The sequence below is a fragment of the Syngnathus floridae genome, chromosome 12 (assembly GCF_059516105.1).
Source record: "Syngnathus floridae isolate MCC-2025c chromosome 12, RoL_Sflo_1.0, whole genome shotgun sequence".
NCBI classification, from domain to species: Eukaryota; Metazoa; Chordata; class Actinopteri; order Syngnathiformes; family Syngnathidae; genus Syngnathus; species Syngnathus floridae.
In genome coordinates, this window is record NC_142424.1 from 15,024,773 (window position 1) to 15,044,396 (window position 19,624).

Genomic DNA, 19,624 nt, shown 5'->3' on the forward strand with positions numbered 1-19,624 from the left:
TGGGTGGGGGCAGGTGGGCTCTCCTCATCCTCCGCAGGAAGTACAAGCGCTTCTGTGCCCTCTTGACCAGTGCCGTAGTGTTCATAGTCCAGGTGAGGTCTTCTGTGATGTGGACCCCCAGGAATTTGGTGGTGCTGACCACCTCCACAGCTGAGCTGTTGATGATCAGTGGAGCGTGGTGAGGCTGTTTTTTCCTGAAGTCGACGATGATCTCCTTCATCTTCTCCTCATTCAGGATCAGGCTGTTTTCTCTGCACCAGCCCACCAGCTGCTCCACCTCCTCTCTGTAGTCCAGGTCGTTGTTGTCTCTGATGAGCCCCACCACCGTTGTGTCGTCTGCTGACTTCACGATGTGATTGGTGGTGAACCTGAGGACGCAGTCGTGTGTCATCAGGGTGCACAGCAGGGGGCTCAGGACGCAGCCCTGAAGGGAGCCTGTGCTGAGGGTGATGACATCAGAGGTGTTCTGTCCGACCCGGACTGACTGAGGTCTGTTGGTGAGGAAGTCTAGCAGCCAGTTGCGAAGGGGGGTGTTGAAGCCCAGGTGTTCCAATTTTCCTACCAGATGCTGTGGGATGATGGTGTTAAACGCTGAGCTGAAGTCCAGGAACAGCCTCCGCACATGGGTGTTCTTCTCCTCCAGGTGAGCCAGGCTCAGGTGAAGAACGGAGGAGATGGCGTCCTGAGTGGAGCGGTTTTGCCGGTCGGCAAACTGGAACGGGTCAAATAATAGGGGGAGTCTGGAAACGATGTGACCTTTAAGCAGCCTTTCGAAGCACTTCATCATAACCGGAGTCAGTGCAACAGGCCGGTAATCATTAAATGAGGTGATTTGAGGTTTCTTCGGCACCGGAATGATGGAGGCAGTCTTAAAGCACGCCGGCACTGTGGCTTGGCCCAGCGAGGTGTTAAAAATGTCTGTGATGACCCCAGCCAGATGACTTGCACATTCCCTGAACACACGCCCAGGAATGTTGTCGGGGCCAGGGGCCTTACAGGGGTTGACTCTCCTCAGGGTCTTCAACACATCGGCGGAGTCAAGGCAGAGTACCTCCTCTTCCTGATGGGGGACAGTTTTAACTGCTGGAGTGCCGTTTAGTGCCTCGAACCTCCCAAAGAAGTTATTTAGACCATTTAGAAAGTCAGCATCAACTACACCCACCGGGGGGGGGGGGAGGGTGAGTTGTAGTCTGTAATCGCCCGTATGCCTTGCCACATACTCCTGATGTTTTTGACGTCGTGGAAACGATCCTGAAATTTTCGACTGCGGTCTCGCTTCGCTATCCTGATGGCACGGTTCAAGTTGGCTCTCGCTGTCCTCAGTGTCTCCTTGTCGCCAGACTTGAAGGCAGAGTTCCGCGCTCGTAGCGTTTGACGTACCTCCTCAGTCATCCAGGGTCGTTGGTTGCCCCGGGTGATGATATTCTTAGTGGTGCTGACGTCCTCGGTGCATTTGTTGATGTAGGCTGACACAGTCATGGCACACGCATGTCTAATCTACATCGGGAAAACTGGGAGGGAGGGAGGCAGGCAGGGAGGCAGGCAGGGAGGCAGGCAGGGAGGCAGGCAGTGTCTGTCTGTTGAGGTTTTCACCTTGTTCTTCTCCTGCTGAAGTTCTAACTGGACGTCCATCAGTTTGGTTCTCAGCTCGTCATTGGCGGCCTGAAGGGCGTCCGTTCGCTCCGCCTTGGCCCGCCCTGCCGGAGCTCGTTTGGACATCTCTTACTCGAGTCTCGCCCGGTCGTCAGTCAGAGATCACAACATTTGTACCTGGAGAGCACAAACGCAGCGCTGTTTTCCACTGGCTTCGAACTCAACTTCAATCGGTACCGTAACTTACAACATCATAAACATAGAACTAGCTTGACTTATTCATTGAATAAATGCATTTGGTTCTTCAAAACTGCATCACGCAACATAGCGTGACCGAGACGGCCGTTATCCACCTGCGTGAAGTTATTTGGTGAAATGAATGAGATGTTTAAGACACCATCGTTCTGTCTCTATGTAGATGAAGGTAAATAATCGATTGCTGAAGGTCCAAAGGTGTTGTGATAAACAAATAAACATATTAGTGATTAGTGACATATTTGTGATAAACATATTAGGCAGGATAATCACATATGTTAACGTGACTGCCCACACTGTATTTATTTATGGTTATTTGTTAAATCGAGTACTGTTAGACATGAAATAGGAAGTGTTTAACATAAATGGAAGACGAAAGGGGTACTCACCATTGTAGCTCCTGCTGGTCAATGATACGAGCCTCTTCTTGCAGTGGAAAACATACAGCCAACAAACACCGTGGAACCTAAAGGAATGAAATTAAACATTAACATTTAGCCTCAACCAACATTCACAGATACAACGCAACGCAAACTACACAAACGTAAATCTTTTTAAACACAATGAGTTGTACTTACCGTGTACGCTCTAGACGGTCCACTTGCAAGCGGAAAATAAAGATATTTCTGTTGATAATCGTCGTGTTTGTATCCGGTGTCTCGCTCAAGGCCATTGCGCCCACAGATTTGAATTTTGGCGAGAGTTCAGCCTATTGACGTCATTTCCGCGGTGTAATACCCGCATATCTGAAACGGCAAAGTTAAGAGTAGAGTTAAATAAAGTTTTTAGTCAACGCAATAATTTACAACCGTTGACCAGTCGAAATAATCGTCGAAATTTGGCGTCTGTGGCTGGAAGCAGACGCCGAGTTCGACATTCCTCCCAAACGCCACACTCCCTCGCTTTTCAGGGCTAAAAAAAAACAGTTGTAATTACCTTGTACGCTCTAGACGGTCAAGTTGCAAGCTGAAAACAAAAATATTTGCCTTGTTAGTCATCGTGTTACTAACAGCTGTGTCTTGTTTGCCAGAACTGCCGCTTTCCTACTTCCTGTTGCAAGCCACGCCCACGGATTATAATTTTGCCGTGAGTTCCGCCTATTGACGTCATGTCCGCGTCACATGACTGCGACGTAATATTATCTAAAACTGTTTGTGCGGTATTGTGTTGTTCTGTGCGGTATTGTGTTATTCTGTGCGGCGTCGTGTTGTTCTGTGCGGCGTCGTGTTGTTCAGTGCGACGTCGTGTTGTTCAGTGCGGCATGGTGTTGTTCAGTGCGGCATGGTGTTGTTCAGTGCGGCATGGTGTTGTTCAGTGCGGCATAATGTTGTTCAGTGCGGCATAATGTTGTTCAGTGCGGCATGGTGTTGTTCAGTGCGGCATGGTGTTGTTCAGTGCGGCATAATGTTGTTCAGTGCGCCATAATGTTGTTCAGTGCGGCATGGTGTTGTTCAGTGCGGGATGGTGTTGTTCAGTGCAGGATGGTGTTGTTCAGTGCGGCATGGTGTTGTTCAATGCGGCATGGTGTTGTTCAGTGCGGGATGGTGTTGTTCAGTGCGGCATGGTGTTGTTCAGTGCGGCATAATGTTGTTCAGTGCGGCATGGTGTTGTTCAGTGCGGCATGGTGTTGTTCAGTGCGGCATGGTGTTGTTCAGTGCGGCATGGTGTTGTTCAGTGCGGAATGGTGTTGTTCAGTGCGGCATGGTGTTGTTCAGTCCGGGATGGTGTTGTTCAATGCGGGATCGTGTTGTTCAGTGCGGGGTGGTGTTGTTCAGTGCGGGATGGTGTTGTTCAGTGCGGCATGGTGTTGTTCAATGCGGCATGGTGTTGTTCAGTGCGGGATGGTGTTGTTCATTGCGGCATGGTGTTGTTCAGTGCGGCATGGTGTTGTTCAGTGCGGCATGGTGTTGTTCAGTGCGGCATGGTGTTGTTCAGTGCGGCATAATGTTGTTCAGTGCGGCATGGTGTTGTTCAGTGTGGAAAGGTGTTGTTCAGTGCAGGATGGTGTTGTTCAGTGCGGCATGGTGTTGTTCAATGCAGGATCGTGTTGTTCAGTGCAGCATAATGTTGTTCAGTGCAGCATGGTGTTGTTCAGTGCGGCATGGTGTTGTTCAATGCGGCATGGTGTTGTTCACTGCGGGATGGTGTTGTTCAATGCGGGATCGTGTTGTTCAGTGCGGCATAATGTTGTTCGGTGCAGCATGGTGTTGTTCAGTGCGGCATGGTGTTGTTCAGTGCGACATAATGTTGTTTAGTGCGGCATAATGTTGTTCAATGCGGCATAATGTTGTTCAGTGCGGCATGGTGTTGTTCAGTGCGGCATGGTGTTGTTCAGTGCGGCATGGTGTTGTTCAGTGCAGGATGGTGTTGTTCAGTGCGGCATGGTGTTGTTCAATGCGGCATGGTGTTGTTCAGTGCGGGATGGTGTTGTTCAGTGCAGGATGGTGTTGTTCAGTGCGGCATGGTGTTGTTCAGTGCGGAATGGTGTTGTTCAGTGCGGCATGGTGTTGTTCAGTGCGGCATGGTGTTGTTCAGTGCAGGATGGTGTTGTTCAATGCGGGATCGTGTTGTTCAGTGCGGCATGGTGTTGTTCAGTGCGGCATGGTGTTGTTCAGTGCGGCATAATGTTGTTCAGTGCGGCATGGTGTTGTTCAGTGCGGCATGGTGTTGTTCAGTGCGGCATGGTGTTGTTCAGTGCGGCATGGTGTTGTTCAGTGCGGCATAATGTTGTCCAGTGCGCCATAATGTTGTTCAGTGCGGCATGGTGTTGTTTAGTGCAGGATGGTGTTGTTCAGTGCAGGATGGTGTTGTTCAGTGCGGCATGGTGTTGTTCAATGCGGCATGGTGTTGTTCAGTGCGGGATGGTGTTGTTCAGTGCGGCATGGTGTTGTTCAGTGCGGCATAATGTTGTTCAGTGCGGCATGGTGTTGTTCAGTGCGGCATGGTGGTGTTCAGTGCGGCATGGTGTTGTTCAGTGCGGCATGGTGTTGTTCAGTGCGGAATGGTGTTGTTCAGTGCGGCATGGTGTTGTTCAGTGCGGGATGGTGTTGTTCAATGCGGGATCGTGTTGTTCAGTGCGGGGTGGTGTTGTTCAGTGCAGGATGGTGTTGTTCAGTGCAGGATGGTGTTGTTCAGTGCGGCATGGTGTTGTTCAATGCAGGATCGTGTTGTTCAGTGCAGCATAATGTTGTTCAGTGCAGCATGGTGTTGTTCAGTGCGGCATGGTGTTGTTCAATGCGGCATGGTGTTGTTCAGTGCGGGATGGTGTTGTTCAGTGCGGCATGGTGTTTTTCAGTGCGGCATAATGTTGTTCAGTGCGGCATGGTGTTGTTCAGTGCGGCATGGTGTTGTTCAGTGCAGGATGGTGTTGTTCAGTGCGGCATGGTGTTGTTCAATGCAGGATCGTGTTGTTCAGTGCAGCATAATGTTGTTCAGTGCAGCATGGTGTTGTTCAGTGCGGCATGGTGTTGTTCAATGCGGCATGGTGTTGTTCACTGCGGGATGGTGTTGTTCAATGCGGGATCGTGTTGTTCAGTGCGGCATAATGTTGTTCAGTGCAGCATGGTGTTGTTCAGTGCGGCATGGTGTTGTTCAGTGCGACATAATGTTGTTTAGTGCGGCATAATGTTGTTCAGTGCGGCATAATGTTGTTCAGTGCGGCATGGTGTTGTTCAGTGCGGCATGGTGTTGTTCAGTGCGGCATGGTGTTGTTCAGTGCAGGATGGTGTTGTTCAGTGCGGCATGGTGTTGTTTAATGCGGCATGGTGTTGTTCAGTGCGGGATGGTGTTGTTCAGTGCAGGATGGTGTCGTTCAGTGCGGCATGGTGTTGTTCAGTGCGGAATGGTGTTGTTCAGTGCGGCATGGTGTTGTTCAGTGCGGCATGGTGTTGTTCAGTGCAGGATGGTGTTGTTCAATGCGGGATCGTGTTGTTCAGTGCGGCATGGTGTTGTTCAGTGCGGCATGGTGTTGTTCAGTGCGGCATAATGTTGTTCAGTGCGGCATGGTGTTGTTCAGTGCGGCATGGTGTTGTTCAGTGCGGCATGGTGTTGTTCAGTGCGGCATGGTGTTGTTCAGTGCGGCATAATGTTGTCCAGTGCGCCATAATGTTGTTCAGTGCGGCATGGTGTTGTTTAGTGCGGGATGGTGTTGTTCAGTGCAGGATGGTGTTGTTCAGTGCGGCATGGTGTTGTTCAATGCGGCATGGTGTTGTTCAGTGCGGGATGGTGTTGTTCAGTGCGGCATGGTGTTGTTCAGTGCGGCATAATGTTGTTCAGTGCGGCATGGTGTTGTTCAGTGCGGCATGGTGTTGTTCAGTGCGGCATGGTGTTGTTCAGTGCGGCATGGTGTTGTTCAGTGCGGCATGGTGTTGTTCAGTGCGGGATGGTGTTCAATGCGGGATCGTGTTGTTCAGTGCGGGGTGGTGTTGTTCAGTGCAGGATGGTGTTGTTCAGTGCAGGATGGTGTTGTTCAGTGCGGCATGGTGTTGTTCAATGCAGGATCGTGTTGTTCAGTGCAGCATAATGTTGTTCAGTGCAGCATGGTGTTGTTCAGTGCGGCATGGTGTTGTTCAGTGCGGCATGGTGTTGTTCAGTGCGGCGTAATGTTGTTCAGTGCGGCATGGTGTTGTTCAGTGCGGAATGGTGTTGTTCAGTGCGGCATGGTGTTGTTCAGTGCAGGATGGTGTTGTTCAGTGCGGCATGGTGTTGCTCAGTGCGGCATGGTGTTGTTCAGTGCGGGATGGTGTTGTTCATTGCGACATGGTGTTGTTCAGTGCGGCATGGTGTTGTTCAGTGCGGCATGGTGTTGTTCAGTGCGGCATAATGTTGTTCAGTGCGCCATAATGTTGTTCAGTGCGGCATGGTGTTGTTCAGTGCGGGATGGTGTTGTTCAGTGCAGGATGGTGTTGTTCAGTGCGGCATGGTGTTGTTCAGTGCGGCATAATGTTGTTCAGTGCGGCATAATGTTGTTCAGTGCGGCATAATGTTGTTCAGTGCGGGATGGTGTTGTTCATTGCGGCATGGTGTTGTTCAGTGCGGCATGGTGTTGTTCAGTGCGGCATGGTGTTGTTCAGTGCGGGATGGTGTTGTTCAGTGCAGGATGGTGTTGTTCAGTGCGGCATGGTGTTGTTCAGTGCGGCATGGTGTTGTTCATTTCGGCATAATGTTGTTCAGTGCGGCATAATGTTGTTTAGTGCGGCATGGTGTTGTTCAGTGCGGGATGGTGTTGTTCAGTGCGTTATAATGTTGTTCAGTGCGGCATGGTGTTGTTCAGTGCGGCATGGTGTTGTTCAGTGCGGCATGGTGTTGTTCAGTGCGGCATAATGTTGTTCAGTGCGGCATAATGTTGTTCAGTGCGGCATGGTGTTGTTCAGTGCGGGATGGTGTTGTTCAGTGCGGGATGGTGTTGTTCAGTGCGGCATGGTGTTCAATGCGGAATGGTGTTGTTCAGTGCAGGATGGTGTTGTTCAGTGCGGCATGGTGTTGTTCAGTGCGGCATAATGTTGTTCAGTGCGGCATGGTGTTGTTCAGTGCGGCATGGTGTTGTTCAGTGCGGCATGGTGTTGTTCAGTGCGGCATAATGTTGTTCAGTGCGGCATGGTGTTGTTCAGTGCGGCATGGTGTTGTTCAGTGCGGCATAATGTTCAGTGCGGCATAATGTTGTTCAGTGCGGCATGGTGTTGTTCAGTGCGGGATGGTGTTGTTCAGTGCAGGATGGTGTTGTTCAGTGCGGCATGGTGTTCAGTGCGGGATGGTGTCTTTCAGTGCGGCATGGTGTCGTTCAGTGCGGCATGGTGTCTTTCAGTGCGGCATGGTGTCGTTCAGTGAGGCATGGTGTTGTTCAGTGCGGCATGGTGTTGTTTAGTGCGGCATGGTGTTGTTCAGTGCGGGATGGTGTTGTTCAGTGTGGCATGGTGTTCAGTGCGGCATGGTGTTGTTCAGTGCGGTATCGTGTTGTTCAGTGCGGTATCGTGTTTCTCAGTGCGGTATCGTGTTGTTCAGTGCAGTATCGTTGTGTTGTTCGTATTGTGTTTAACACTTAGCCTCTAACACTTAGCCTCTAACACTTAGCCTCTAGCATCTAGAAGGTAAATAAATAGGAAGGAAGGACTCACCGGTGACGTCTTCGCCCACGTCCAAGCGTTGTACTTTGTATTTTCATCCTTCTGACAGTGGAAAACATAGCCAACAAACACCGTGGAACCTAAACGAATGAAAGAAAACTATCATTTGGCCACAACCAACATTCACAGATACAACACAATGTGACGTGCGGGGTTGAGGTTAAAGGTTGAGTGAAGGGCCCTCGTTTTAAACTACTTTTTTGAAAAGGATTGGGAACAAGTAAGACGTATTTAATTTATTTAATGGGAAGTAGTAAGAGCTATTGAATTTAATCTATGTATTATATTCTATTGTATTGTATTCTGTTGTATTCTTTTGGATTGTATTCACACTAACCCCACTAAAACTTCAGCCCACAAAAACTCGCCTCTGGCGCCTAGCCTCTGGCACTTAGCCTCTAACACTTAGCCTTTAACACTTAGCCTTTAACACTTAGCCTTTAACACTTAGCCTAGAAGGTGAATAAATAGGGTTAAAGGTTGAGTGAAGGGACCTCGTTTTAAACTACTTTTTTGTAAAGGAGTGGGAACAAGTAAGACGTATTTAATTTATTTAATGGGAAGTAGTAAGACTTATTAAATTCATTTAATCTACTTTTCTTCCCAGGCAAAATTTGATGTGCTGCAATTCCAAATTTCCAAAGTGAATGAAGGAATGAAGTCCTTTAAATTATGATTTTGTATAAATACTAGGCATTAACACAAAATCGACGGCACAAAATGGGCAGACTTTACTTGTTTGAAAAGGACTGGTTACAAGACAGACTTTTTTAATTTATTTAATGGGAAGAAGACTTATTTAGTTTAATTGATCTATTTTTGTTCCCTGGCAAAATTCGATTTGCTGCAATTCCAAATTTCCAAAGTGAATGAAGGAAAGAAGTCGTTTAAATTATGATTTTGTTTAAATACTAGGCATAGACACAAAATCTACGGCACAAAATGGGCAGACTTTACTTGTTTGAAGAGGACTGGTTACAAGACAGACTTTTCTGATTTATTTAATGGGAAGAAGACTTATTTAGTTTATTTAATCTATTTTTGTTCCCTGGCAAAATTGGATTTGCTGAAATTGTATTTTGCCAAATCTTGCCTTGAGACCTGATAGGAAGTATTAAACGCTTAGTTAAATCAATACAAGTTGGTAATAAGAGCGAGTAATGTTGGTTGAACCGATGAATGAAGGTTGAAAGGAATTTAAATTATGACTTTGTATAAATACTAGATATTAACAGAACATCTACTGCGCGAAATGGGCAGAGTTTACTTGTTTGAGAAGGAGTGGCTTATTCAAAACTAAGATTTATTTAATCTGTTTGTTCCCAGGCAAAATTGGATGTGATGCAATTCCAAATTTCACCACATGATGGTGCCCAATTTTGACTTCATAGGACATATTAAACACTTAGCTTGTTATTATGTTCAAGGTAATCAGATTTGTTTATTATTCTAATGGCCTCTTCAAAACTATTCTGGATTACTACTTTGGATCTATTCTACATTACTTGGCAACAACATACTCTGTAACAGATTAGGCAGTATAATCATATCTGTTAACTTGAGAGTGCCCACACTCAATCTACTTATCGTGATGTGTTAAATCAATTACTGTTAGACATTATTTGTCTGATAATCTACCAAATCTTTGAATTGAAGAATTTGTGATTTAATTAATAGCTTGTTGTTATGTTAAGGGTAATCAGACTTGTATATAATTCTAATGGCCTTCTTTTGAAAACTATTCTGAATTACAACTTTGGATCTTATATTACTTTGCAACAATCTACTCCGTGACAGATTAGGCAGTATAATCACATATGTTAACTTCAGTGCCCACACTGTATTTATTTATGGTTATTTGTTAAATCAAGTACTGTTAGACATGAAATAGGAAGTGTTTAACATAAATGTTATGGCTACTCACCATTGTAGCTCGCTCCTGGTCAATGATACGAGCCTCTTCTTGCAGTGGAAAACTTGCAGCCAACAAACACCGTGGAACCTAAAGGAATGAAATTAAACATTAACATTTCGCCTCGACCAATTTTCACACGTACAACGCAACGCGGCTACACTTCTGCTATTACAAACGTAAATCTCCTTAAACACAATGAGTGTTACTTACCGTGTACGCTCTAGACGGTCCAGTTGCAAGCAGAAAATAAAGATATTTCTGTTGATAATCGTCGCTGCTCAGTGGCTCACGGCCATCGCGCCAACAGATTTGAATTTTGGCGGAGGTTCGGGCAATTACGTCATATCCACGGCACATGACTGCGACGTAATACCCGCTTATCTGAAACGGCAGTTAAAAGTAGAGTTACATCAAGTTTTCTTGGAACCTAAACGAATGAAAGAAAACTATCATTTGGCCACAACCAACATTCACAGATACAACACAACGTGCGGGGTTGGGGTTAAAGATTGAGTGAAGGGCCCTCGTTTTAAACTACTGTTTTGAAAAGGAGTGGGAACAAGTAAGACGTATTTAATTTATTTAATGGGAAGTAGTAAGACTTATTAAATTTATTTAATCTACTTTTCTTCCCAGGCAAAATTTGATGTGCTGCAATTCCAAATTTCCAAAGTGAATGAAGGAATGAAGTCCTTTAAATTATGATTTTGTATAAATACTAGGCATTAACACAAAATCGACGGCACAAAATGGGCAGACTTTACTTGTTTGAAAAGGACTGGTTACAAGACAGACTTTTTTAATTTATTTAATGGGAAGAAGACTTATTTAGTTTAATTGATCTATTTTTGTTCCCTGCCAAAATTCGATTTGCTGCAATTCCAAATTTCCAAAGTGAATGAAGGAAAGAAGTCGTTTAAATTATGATTTTGTTTAAATACTAGGCATAGACACAAAATCTACGGCACAAAATGGGCAGACTTTACTTGTTTGAAGAGGACTGGTTACAAGACAGACTTTTCTGATTTATTTAATGGGAAGAGGACTTATTTAGTTTATTTAATCTATTTTTGTTCCCTGGCAAAATTGGATTTGCTGAAATTGTATTTTGCCAAATCTCGATTTGAGACCTGATAGGAAGTATTAAACGCTTAGTTAAATCAATACAAGTTGGTAATAAGAGCGAGTAATGTTGGTTGAACCGATGAATGAAGGTTGAAAGCAATTTAAATTATGACTTTGTATAAATACTAGATATTAACAGAACATCTACTGCGCAAAATGGGCAGAGTTTACTTGTTTGAGAAGGAGTGGCTTATTCAAAACTAAGATTTATGTAATCTGTTTGTTCCCAGGCAAAATTGGATGTGATGCAATTCCAAATTTCACCACATGATGGTGCCCAATTTTGACTTCATAGGACATATTAAACACTTAGCTTGTTATTATGTTCAAGGTAATCAGATTTGTTTATCATTCTAATGGCCTCTTCAAAACTATTCTGGATTACTACTTTGGATCTATTCTACATTACTTGGCAACAACATACTCTGTAACAGATTAGGCAGTATAATCACATATGTTAACTTGAGAGTGCCCACACTCAATCTACTTATCGTGATGTGTTAAATCAATTACTGTTAGACATTATTTGTCTGATAATCTACCAAATCTTTGAATTGAAGAATTTGTGATTTAATTAATAGCTTGTTCAGGGTAATCAGACTTGTATATAATTCTAATGGCCTTCTTTTGAAAACTATTCTGAATTACAACTTTGGATCTTATATTACTTTGCAACAATCTACTCCGTGACAGATTAGGCAGTATAATCACATATGTTAACTTCAGTGCCCACACTGTATTTATTTATGGTTATTTGTTAAATCAAGTACTGTTAGACATGAAATAGGAAGTGTTTAACATAAATGTTATGGCTACTCACCATTGTAGCTCGCTCCTGGTCAATGATACGAGCCTCTTCTTGCAGTGGAAAACTTGCAGCCAACAAACACCGTGGAACCTAAAGGAATGAAATTAAACATTAACATTTCGCCTCGACCAATTTTCACACGTACAACGCAACGCGGCTACACTTCTGCTATTACAAACGTAAATCTCCTTAAACACAATGAGTGTTACTTACCGTGTACGCTCTAGACGGTCCAGTTGCAAGCAGAAAATAAAGATATTTCTGTTGATAATCGTCGCTGCTCAGTGGCTCACGGCCATCGCGCCAACAGATTTGAATTTTGGCGGAGGTTCGGGCAATTACGTCATATCCGCGGCATTTGACTGCGACGTAATACCCGCTTATCTGAAACGGCAGTTAAAAGTAGAGTTACATCAAGTTTTCTTGGAACCTAAACGAATGAAAGAAAACTATCATTTGGCCACAACCAACATTCACAGATACAACACAACGTGCGGGGTTGAGGTTAAAGATTGAGTGAAGGGCCCTCGTTTTAAACTACTGTTTTGAAAAGGAGTGGGAACAAGTAAGACGTATTTAATTTATTTAATGGGAAGTAGTAAGACTTATTAAATTTATTTAATCTACTTTTCTTCCCAGGCAAAATTTGATGTGCTGCAATTCCAAATTTCCAAAGTGAATGAAGGAATGAAGTCCTTTAAATTATGATTTTGTATAAATACTAGGCATTAACACAAAATCGACGGCACAAAATGGGCAGACTTTACTTGTTTGAAAAGGACTGGTTACAAGACAGACTTTTTTAATTTATTTAATGGGAAGAAGACTTATTTAGTTTAATTGATCTATTTTTGTTCCCTGCCAAAATTCGATTTGCTGCAATTCCAAATTTCCAAAGTGAATGAAGGAAAGAAGTCGTTTAAATTATGATTTTGTTTAAATACTAGGCATAGACACAAAATCTACGGCACAAAATGGGCAGACTTTACTTGTTTGAAGAGGACTGGTTCCAAGACAGACTTTTCTGATTTATTTAATGGGAAGAGGACTTATTTAGTTTATTTAATCTATTTTTGTTCCCTGGCAAAATTGGATTTGCTGAAATTGTATTTTGCCAAATCTCGATTTGAGACCTGATAGGAAGTATTAAACGCTTAGTTAAATCAATACAAGTTGGTAATAAGAGCGAGTAATGTTGGTTGAACCGATGAATGAAGGTTGAAAGCAATTTAAATTATGACTTTGTATAAATACTAGATATTAACAGAACATCTACTGCGCAAAATGGGCAGAGTTTACTTGTTTGAGAAGGAGTGGCTTATTCAAAACTAAGATTTATGTAATCTGTTTGTTCCCAGGCAAAATTGGATGTGATGCAATTCCAAATTTCACCACATGATGGTGCCCAATTTTGACTTCATAGGACATATTAAACACTTAGCTTGTTATTATGTTCAAGGTAATCAGATTTGTTTATCATTCTAATGGCCTCTTCAAAACTATTCTGGATTACTACTTTGGATCTATTCTACATTACTTGGCAACAACATACTCTGTAACAGATTAGGCAGTATAATCACATATGTTAACTTGAGAGTGCCCACACTCAATCTACTTATCGTGATGTGTTAAATCAATTACTGTTAGACATTATTTGTCTGATAATCTACCAAATCTTTGAATTGAAGAATTTGTGATTTAATTAATAGCTTGTTCAGGGTAATCAGACTTGTATATAATTCTAATGGCCTTCTTTTGAAAACTATTCTGAATTACAACTTTGGATCTTATATTACTTTGCAACAATCTACTCCGTGACAGATTAGGCAGTATAATCACATATGTTAACCTTCAGTGCCCACACTGTATTTATTTATGGTATTTATTGTTAAATCAAGTACTGTTAGACATGAAATAGGAAGTGTTTAACATAAATGTTATGGCTACTCACCATTGTAGCTCGCTCCTGGTCAATGATACGAGCCTCTTCTTGCAGTGGAAAACTTGCAGCCAACAAACACCGTGGAACCTAAAGGAATGAAATTAAACATTAACATTTCGCCTCGACCAATTTTCACACGTACAACGCAACGCGGCTACACTTCTGCTATTACAAACGTAAATCTCCTTAAACACAATGAGTGTTACTTACCGTGTACGCTCTAGACGGTCCAGTTGCAAGCAGAAAATAAAGATATTTCTGTTGATAATCGTCGCTGCTCAGTGGCTCACGGCCATCGCGCCAACAGATTTGAATTTTGGCGGAGGTTCGGTGCAATTACGTCATATTCCGCGGCATTTGACTGCGACGTAATACCGCTTATCTGAAACGGCAGTTAAAAGTAGAGTTACATCAAGTTTTCTTGGAACCTAAACGAATGAAAGAAAACTATCATTTGGCCACAACCAACATTCACAGATACAACACAACGTGCGGGGTTGAGGTTAAAGATTGAGTGAAGGGCCCTCGTTTTAAACTACTGTTTGAAAAGGAGTGGGAACAAGTAAGACGTATTTAATTTATTTAATGGGAAGTAGTAAGACTTATTAAATTTATTTAATCTACTTTTCTTCCCAGGCAAAATTTGATGTGCTGCAATTCCAAATTTCCAAAGTGAATGAAGGAATGAAGTCCTTTTAAATTATGATTTTGTATAAATACTAGGCATTAACACAAAATCGACGGCACAAAATGGGCAGACTTTACTTGTTTGAAAAGGACTGGTTACAAGACAGACTTTTTTAATTATTTAATGGGAAGAAGACTTATTTAGTTTTAATTGATCTATTTTTGTTCCCTGCCAAAATTCGATTTGCTGCAATTCCAAATTTCCAAAGTGAATGAAGGAAAGAAGTCGTTTAAATTATGATTTTGTTTAAATACTAGGCATAGACACAAAATCTACGGCACAAAATGGGCAGACTTTACTTGTTTGAAGAGGACTGGTTACAAGACAGACTTTTCTGATTTATTTAATGGGAAGAGGACTTATTTAGTTTATTAATCTATTTTTGTTCCCTGGCAAAATTGGATTTGCTGAAATTGTATTTTGCCAAATCTCGATTGAGACCTGATAGGAAGTATTAAACGCTTAGTTAAATCAATACAAGTTGGTAATAAGAGCGAGTAATGTTGGTTGAACCGATGAATGAAGGTTGAAAGCAATTTAAATTATGACTTTGTATAAATACTAGATATTAACAGAACATCTACTGCGCAAAATGGGCAGAGTTTACTTGTTTGAGAAGGAGTGGCTTATTCAAAACTAAGATTTATGTAATCTGTTTGTTCCCAGGCAAAAATTGGATGTGATGCAATTCCAAATTTCACCACATGATGGTGCCCAATTTTGACTTCATAGGACATATTAAACACTTAGCTTGTTATTATGTTCAAGGTAATCAGATTTGTTTATCATTCTAATGGCCTCTTCAAAACTATTCTGGATTACTACTTTGGATCTATTCTACATTACTTGGCAACAACATACTCTGTAACAGATTAGGCAGTATAATCACATATGTTAACTTGAGAGTGCCCACACTCTCAATCTACTTATCGTGATGTGTTAAATCAATTACTGTTAGACATTATTTGTCTGATAATCTACCAAATCTTTGAATTGAAGAATTTGTGATTTAATTAATAGCTTGTTCAGGGTAATCAGACTTGTATATAATTCTAATGGCCTTCTTTTGAAAACTATTCTGAATTACAACTTTGGATCTTATATTACTTTGCAACAATCTACTCGGTGACAGATTAGGCAGTATAATCACATATGTTAACTTCAGTGCCCACACTGTATTTATTTATGGTTATTTGTTAAATCAAGTACTGTTAGACATGAAATAGGAAGTGTTTAACATAAATGTTATGGCTACTCACCATTGTAGCTCGCTCCTGGTCAATGATATGAGCCTCTTCTTGCAGTGGAAAACTTGCAGCCAACAAACACCGTGGAACCTAAAGGAATGAAATTAAACATTAACATTTCGCCCGGACCAACATTCACACGTACAACGCAACGCGGCTACACTTCTGCTATTACAAACGTAAATCTCCTTAAACACAACGAGTGTTACTTACCGTGTACGCTCTAGGCAAAATTGGATGTGATGCAATTCCAAATCTATCTGAAACGGCAGTTAAAAGTAGAGTTACATCAAGTTTTCTTTTTTAATCAACACAATCATTTACAACCGTTGACCAGAAAGAATCGTCGAAATTCGACGTCCCCCACAAACGCCACGCTCACTCGCTTTTCAGGGCAACAAAAGTACTTCTTTTTAAAAACGATGAGTTGTACTTACCGTGTACGCTCTGGACGGTCCAGTTGCAAGCAGAAAATAAAAATATTTCTCTTGTTAGTCGTATGTTACCATCCGCTGTGTCTTTGTCAACATCGCCGCCATTTTCCTACTTCCTGCTGCGAGCCACGCCCACGGATTTAAATTTGGGCGGAAGCTCTTTCCATTGGCGTCGTTTTCGCGTATAGCAAATCCGATTGGTTGGGAAGGGGGCACGGTTATGCAGCCGAGGAGTCCTGTGATCGGTGGGATGTAAAGTAGGCGTCGACGTCACGTCCGCGTCACGTGACCACGACGTGGCAGACGTCAAATAGCAACCGCTGTTTTGTTTAGTAGACTTACAGTTGTTATGCATTGACATAATGGCGCACACACCAAATAGATTTAAATAAATTAAATAATTCTTCTGCCCACTCTCTTTTAAACAAGTTAACTCTCCCCGCGGATTTGAATTCCGGCGAAAGTTACGCCCATCGACGTCACGTATGTCACGTGACCACGACGTGGCAGATGTCATATAGCAACCGCTGTTTTGTTTAGTAGATTTACAGTTGTTATGCATTGGCATAATGGTGTGCACTCAAAATAGATTTAAATAAATTAAATATTTCTTCTGCCTACTCCCTTTTAAACAAGTTAACTCTGCCCACGTCCATTGACGTCTTGTCTGCGTCACGTGACCACGACGTAGCGACGTCATATAGTAACCGCTGTTTTGACCAGTAGACTTAGTTATTATGCGTTGACATAATGGCGCACTGGTTAGCATGGCCACCTCTTAAGCATGATGATGCGGGTTCGACGCCTGATCAATGTTAGCATGGAGTGAGCTGAAGTGCATGGCGCTGAAGATTTGAATCTTTGAAATGCGCTGAGGTCTGACATATCAGGCAGAATGGTTTGCCATCACGTTCAACAAAAAATAGAAACTTTCCCACTCTGATTAAAACGTCCTGTGTTCATCTACGTATTTTCGTTTTGCTGTGCATCTTTTCCCTGCCATTTCGAGAGCCCAATTGACACTCATAGTTTAAAGAAATGTGTTTGCCCATCCTACTTTGTGGAATTTCACCACATGCGCTTTTGACCAAAATACCAAATTGAACTCAAGTGAAGCCAACACGCACAACCCCCCCCCCCCCCCCCCCCCACACACACACACACAAATGTTGATATGAACATAAAAGAGCCGCATGCGGTTCGGGAGTTGCGGCTTGGCCAAACCTGTACTATACAACTTTATTTGTATAAAATTTTCACAACAGCTGTCACACAAACAAAGCGGGAAAAACCGAAGACGTGCGTGTTCCGCCCACGCTGGATTTATTTGCACCTTTGAAAAGACACCGTATTGCCGCAGATGTGGCAAAGAGTACTTTTGGGCATCTGAGACGGAAGGATGTCCAAAGCATCACGTCACCTGCTCTGGTAGGCATGGTGGTGGGACGTTGAGGTCCACCGCTTTGGGGTTGGCTGACTCTTTGATCGCAGGATGCCACACACTTGAAGACAGAAGCAGAAAAGCAGAGCTAAATGCAAAATGTACTCACCGGTGACTCCAATTTTTTTCCCCCCTGAAGAAACAGCTGGACGGGTGGCCCCGGCTGGCCAGTGGGACTCTTGTTATTCTGACCCTTTTTAGTGCGCGTTTGGGGCAACAACCGTTTTTTGTGGCGCTCTCTTCTGGTTCAAAAGTGCCCTGCATGTGAATTTGCTTTTCCTGCCTTCTGATTGGATGAGCGCCGGTGTGACGCGGTGCCTCTGTCACCGTGGCGGGGGGTATACGTTGGCATCGGAGCGTCTGCCAACGTCTGAGACCGGCTGGCAGTGTATCGGAGGTGTCGAGTGCGGTGCCGCTGGAGCTCACTCACCAGCTGGTGTTAGGGCCACAGAATGAAGGCCAAGGAGAAGAATAGAAAGAGAAACAGAAACTTCTCCTCCAATTGTTTGATTTGTCTCTTCTGAGCTTCGATGAATTCTTTCAGCTCTTTGTTCCTCTAGGACGGACAAATGGAAAGTGGCATTCAAAAGCCAGTAAGCGTGCAAGTAAGCTGGCTTTGGGCCCTTACCTGTTGCGCGCTGTGCAGCAGATCCATTCTCTCTTGGAGGATGCAAGCGTCGCGCTCCCTCAACTCGCACATCAGGGCTCGCTTCCATTGGTCCACGGCGCTCCTAAGCTCTTCTCTCTGATCCGCCGTCAGCACGTCATTCACGCCAGCGTGGCTGGCTTTTTCGCCGTCCGTGGCGGGGCAGTCCCGCTGCGGTAGCGCCTCGTACAACATGGCCTCCAGCTCCAGGATCCTCTGGGCCGCAATCCTCGTCCATCAGTGGTCCGGCGGGAGATTTGAGGGCGGCTTACCTTATGAGCCTGGTCCATGGAACACTTCCTGAAGTCCAACTCTTCATCCAGGTAGCCCTTCTGCTTGCAGAACATATCCTAGCACAGCTCAAGGTCAGAATTGTTGGGGCACATTGCCGGAGTTCCCCTTGGCTGATGTCGCGTGTCTGTCTACCTTCTCACTTTCAATGTCCAACATCTTCTGTTGAAGTGCTGACTTGGTCACTTTGATGTATTCTAACCACTGAGGAAAGGCTGCTGTCACATAAGCAGAATGCGAGAGCGTGCGTGGACGTGCGCGTTACCTTCTCGGCTAGGGTGAGAAGGGTCCTGGCGTGAATCACGACCACCTGCTCCTCGTTGGTGAGATTCTGCAAGAGCCCAAAGGCACAGCGTCAACAAGCTTCTTTCAGCGCAAAGCCTTCCAAAAGTCACATTTGAGCCGCCGAGTCTCGTGGAGTGCGAACATAAGGAGTTCGACATACACTTACGGCGTTATAGCCCAGGATGTCCAGCTTCTTCATCAGATCACTGATGACGATGTCCGGGGGAAAGGCGCAAGGAGCAATGTAAGGTGTTCTGGGACCTCGGGTTAAGGTTAGGGTTGCGAGGGACGCCTTACGTACGCTCACGCCCTCGGCCTCGCAGTAGATCTGCAAAGGGCTGAGGCCGTCTGGGAAACGGACTTGCAGAAACTTCAAGACGGGGGAGCGCCACTCCCTCTCCTGAAAGGCAGAGGCATGCATCCGTCCGTCCGTCCGTCCGTCCGTCACATCTCTGGCCTCAACACGCTTGTGCGAGTCTTCCCACCTCCAGCTCCAGGATGCGGAACTCAAGCAGTTCGTTTTGGTCTCGGATATCCTGGATGTGCTCTTTCAGACGCGCTTCTTCCGCCTCCATCCGCCTGACCTGAAAAGACAGTCAGACCTCATCTGCGGGGCTTCCCGACAGGTGTGACGCCAAGCGACTCCGCCCAGCGCCTTTCTTTCCGTCACCTTTTCGGCCAACTGCTGATTGCTCTGACGCAGCAGCTGCTTCTCCTCCACCCACTTGACATTCTAGAAGAGACAAACGCGTGGACAGCTTTGGAATGTTGTGTCATTTTCATCCACAAATTCTTTGGTTGACTGGAAAATGACATTTGCTTTTCTCCGCAT

General features: G+C 44.2%; 1 protein-coding gene across 1 annotated transcript; it reads right to left on the reverse strand.

The window, feature by feature from the left end:
• Nucleotides 1–17,405: 17,405 nt before the first annotated feature.
• On the reverse strand, nucleotides 17,406–19,213 carry LOC148390189 (janus kinase and microtubule-interacting protein 3-like). Its single transcript, XM_088392616.1, has 4 exons — nucleotides 18,959–19,213; nucleotides 18,773–18,838; nucleotides 18,001–18,711; nucleotides 17,406–17,631 (listed from the first exon to the last, which is right to left on the reverse strand). Exons 1-3 carry the CDS (start codon nucleotides 19,211–19,213, stop codon nucleotides 18,583–18,585), a joined length of 450 nt encoding a protein of 149 aa, XP_088248742.1. The 3' UTR covers nucleotides 17,406–17,631; nucleotides 18,001–18,582.
• Nucleotides 19,214–19,624: the final 411 nt, after the last annotated feature.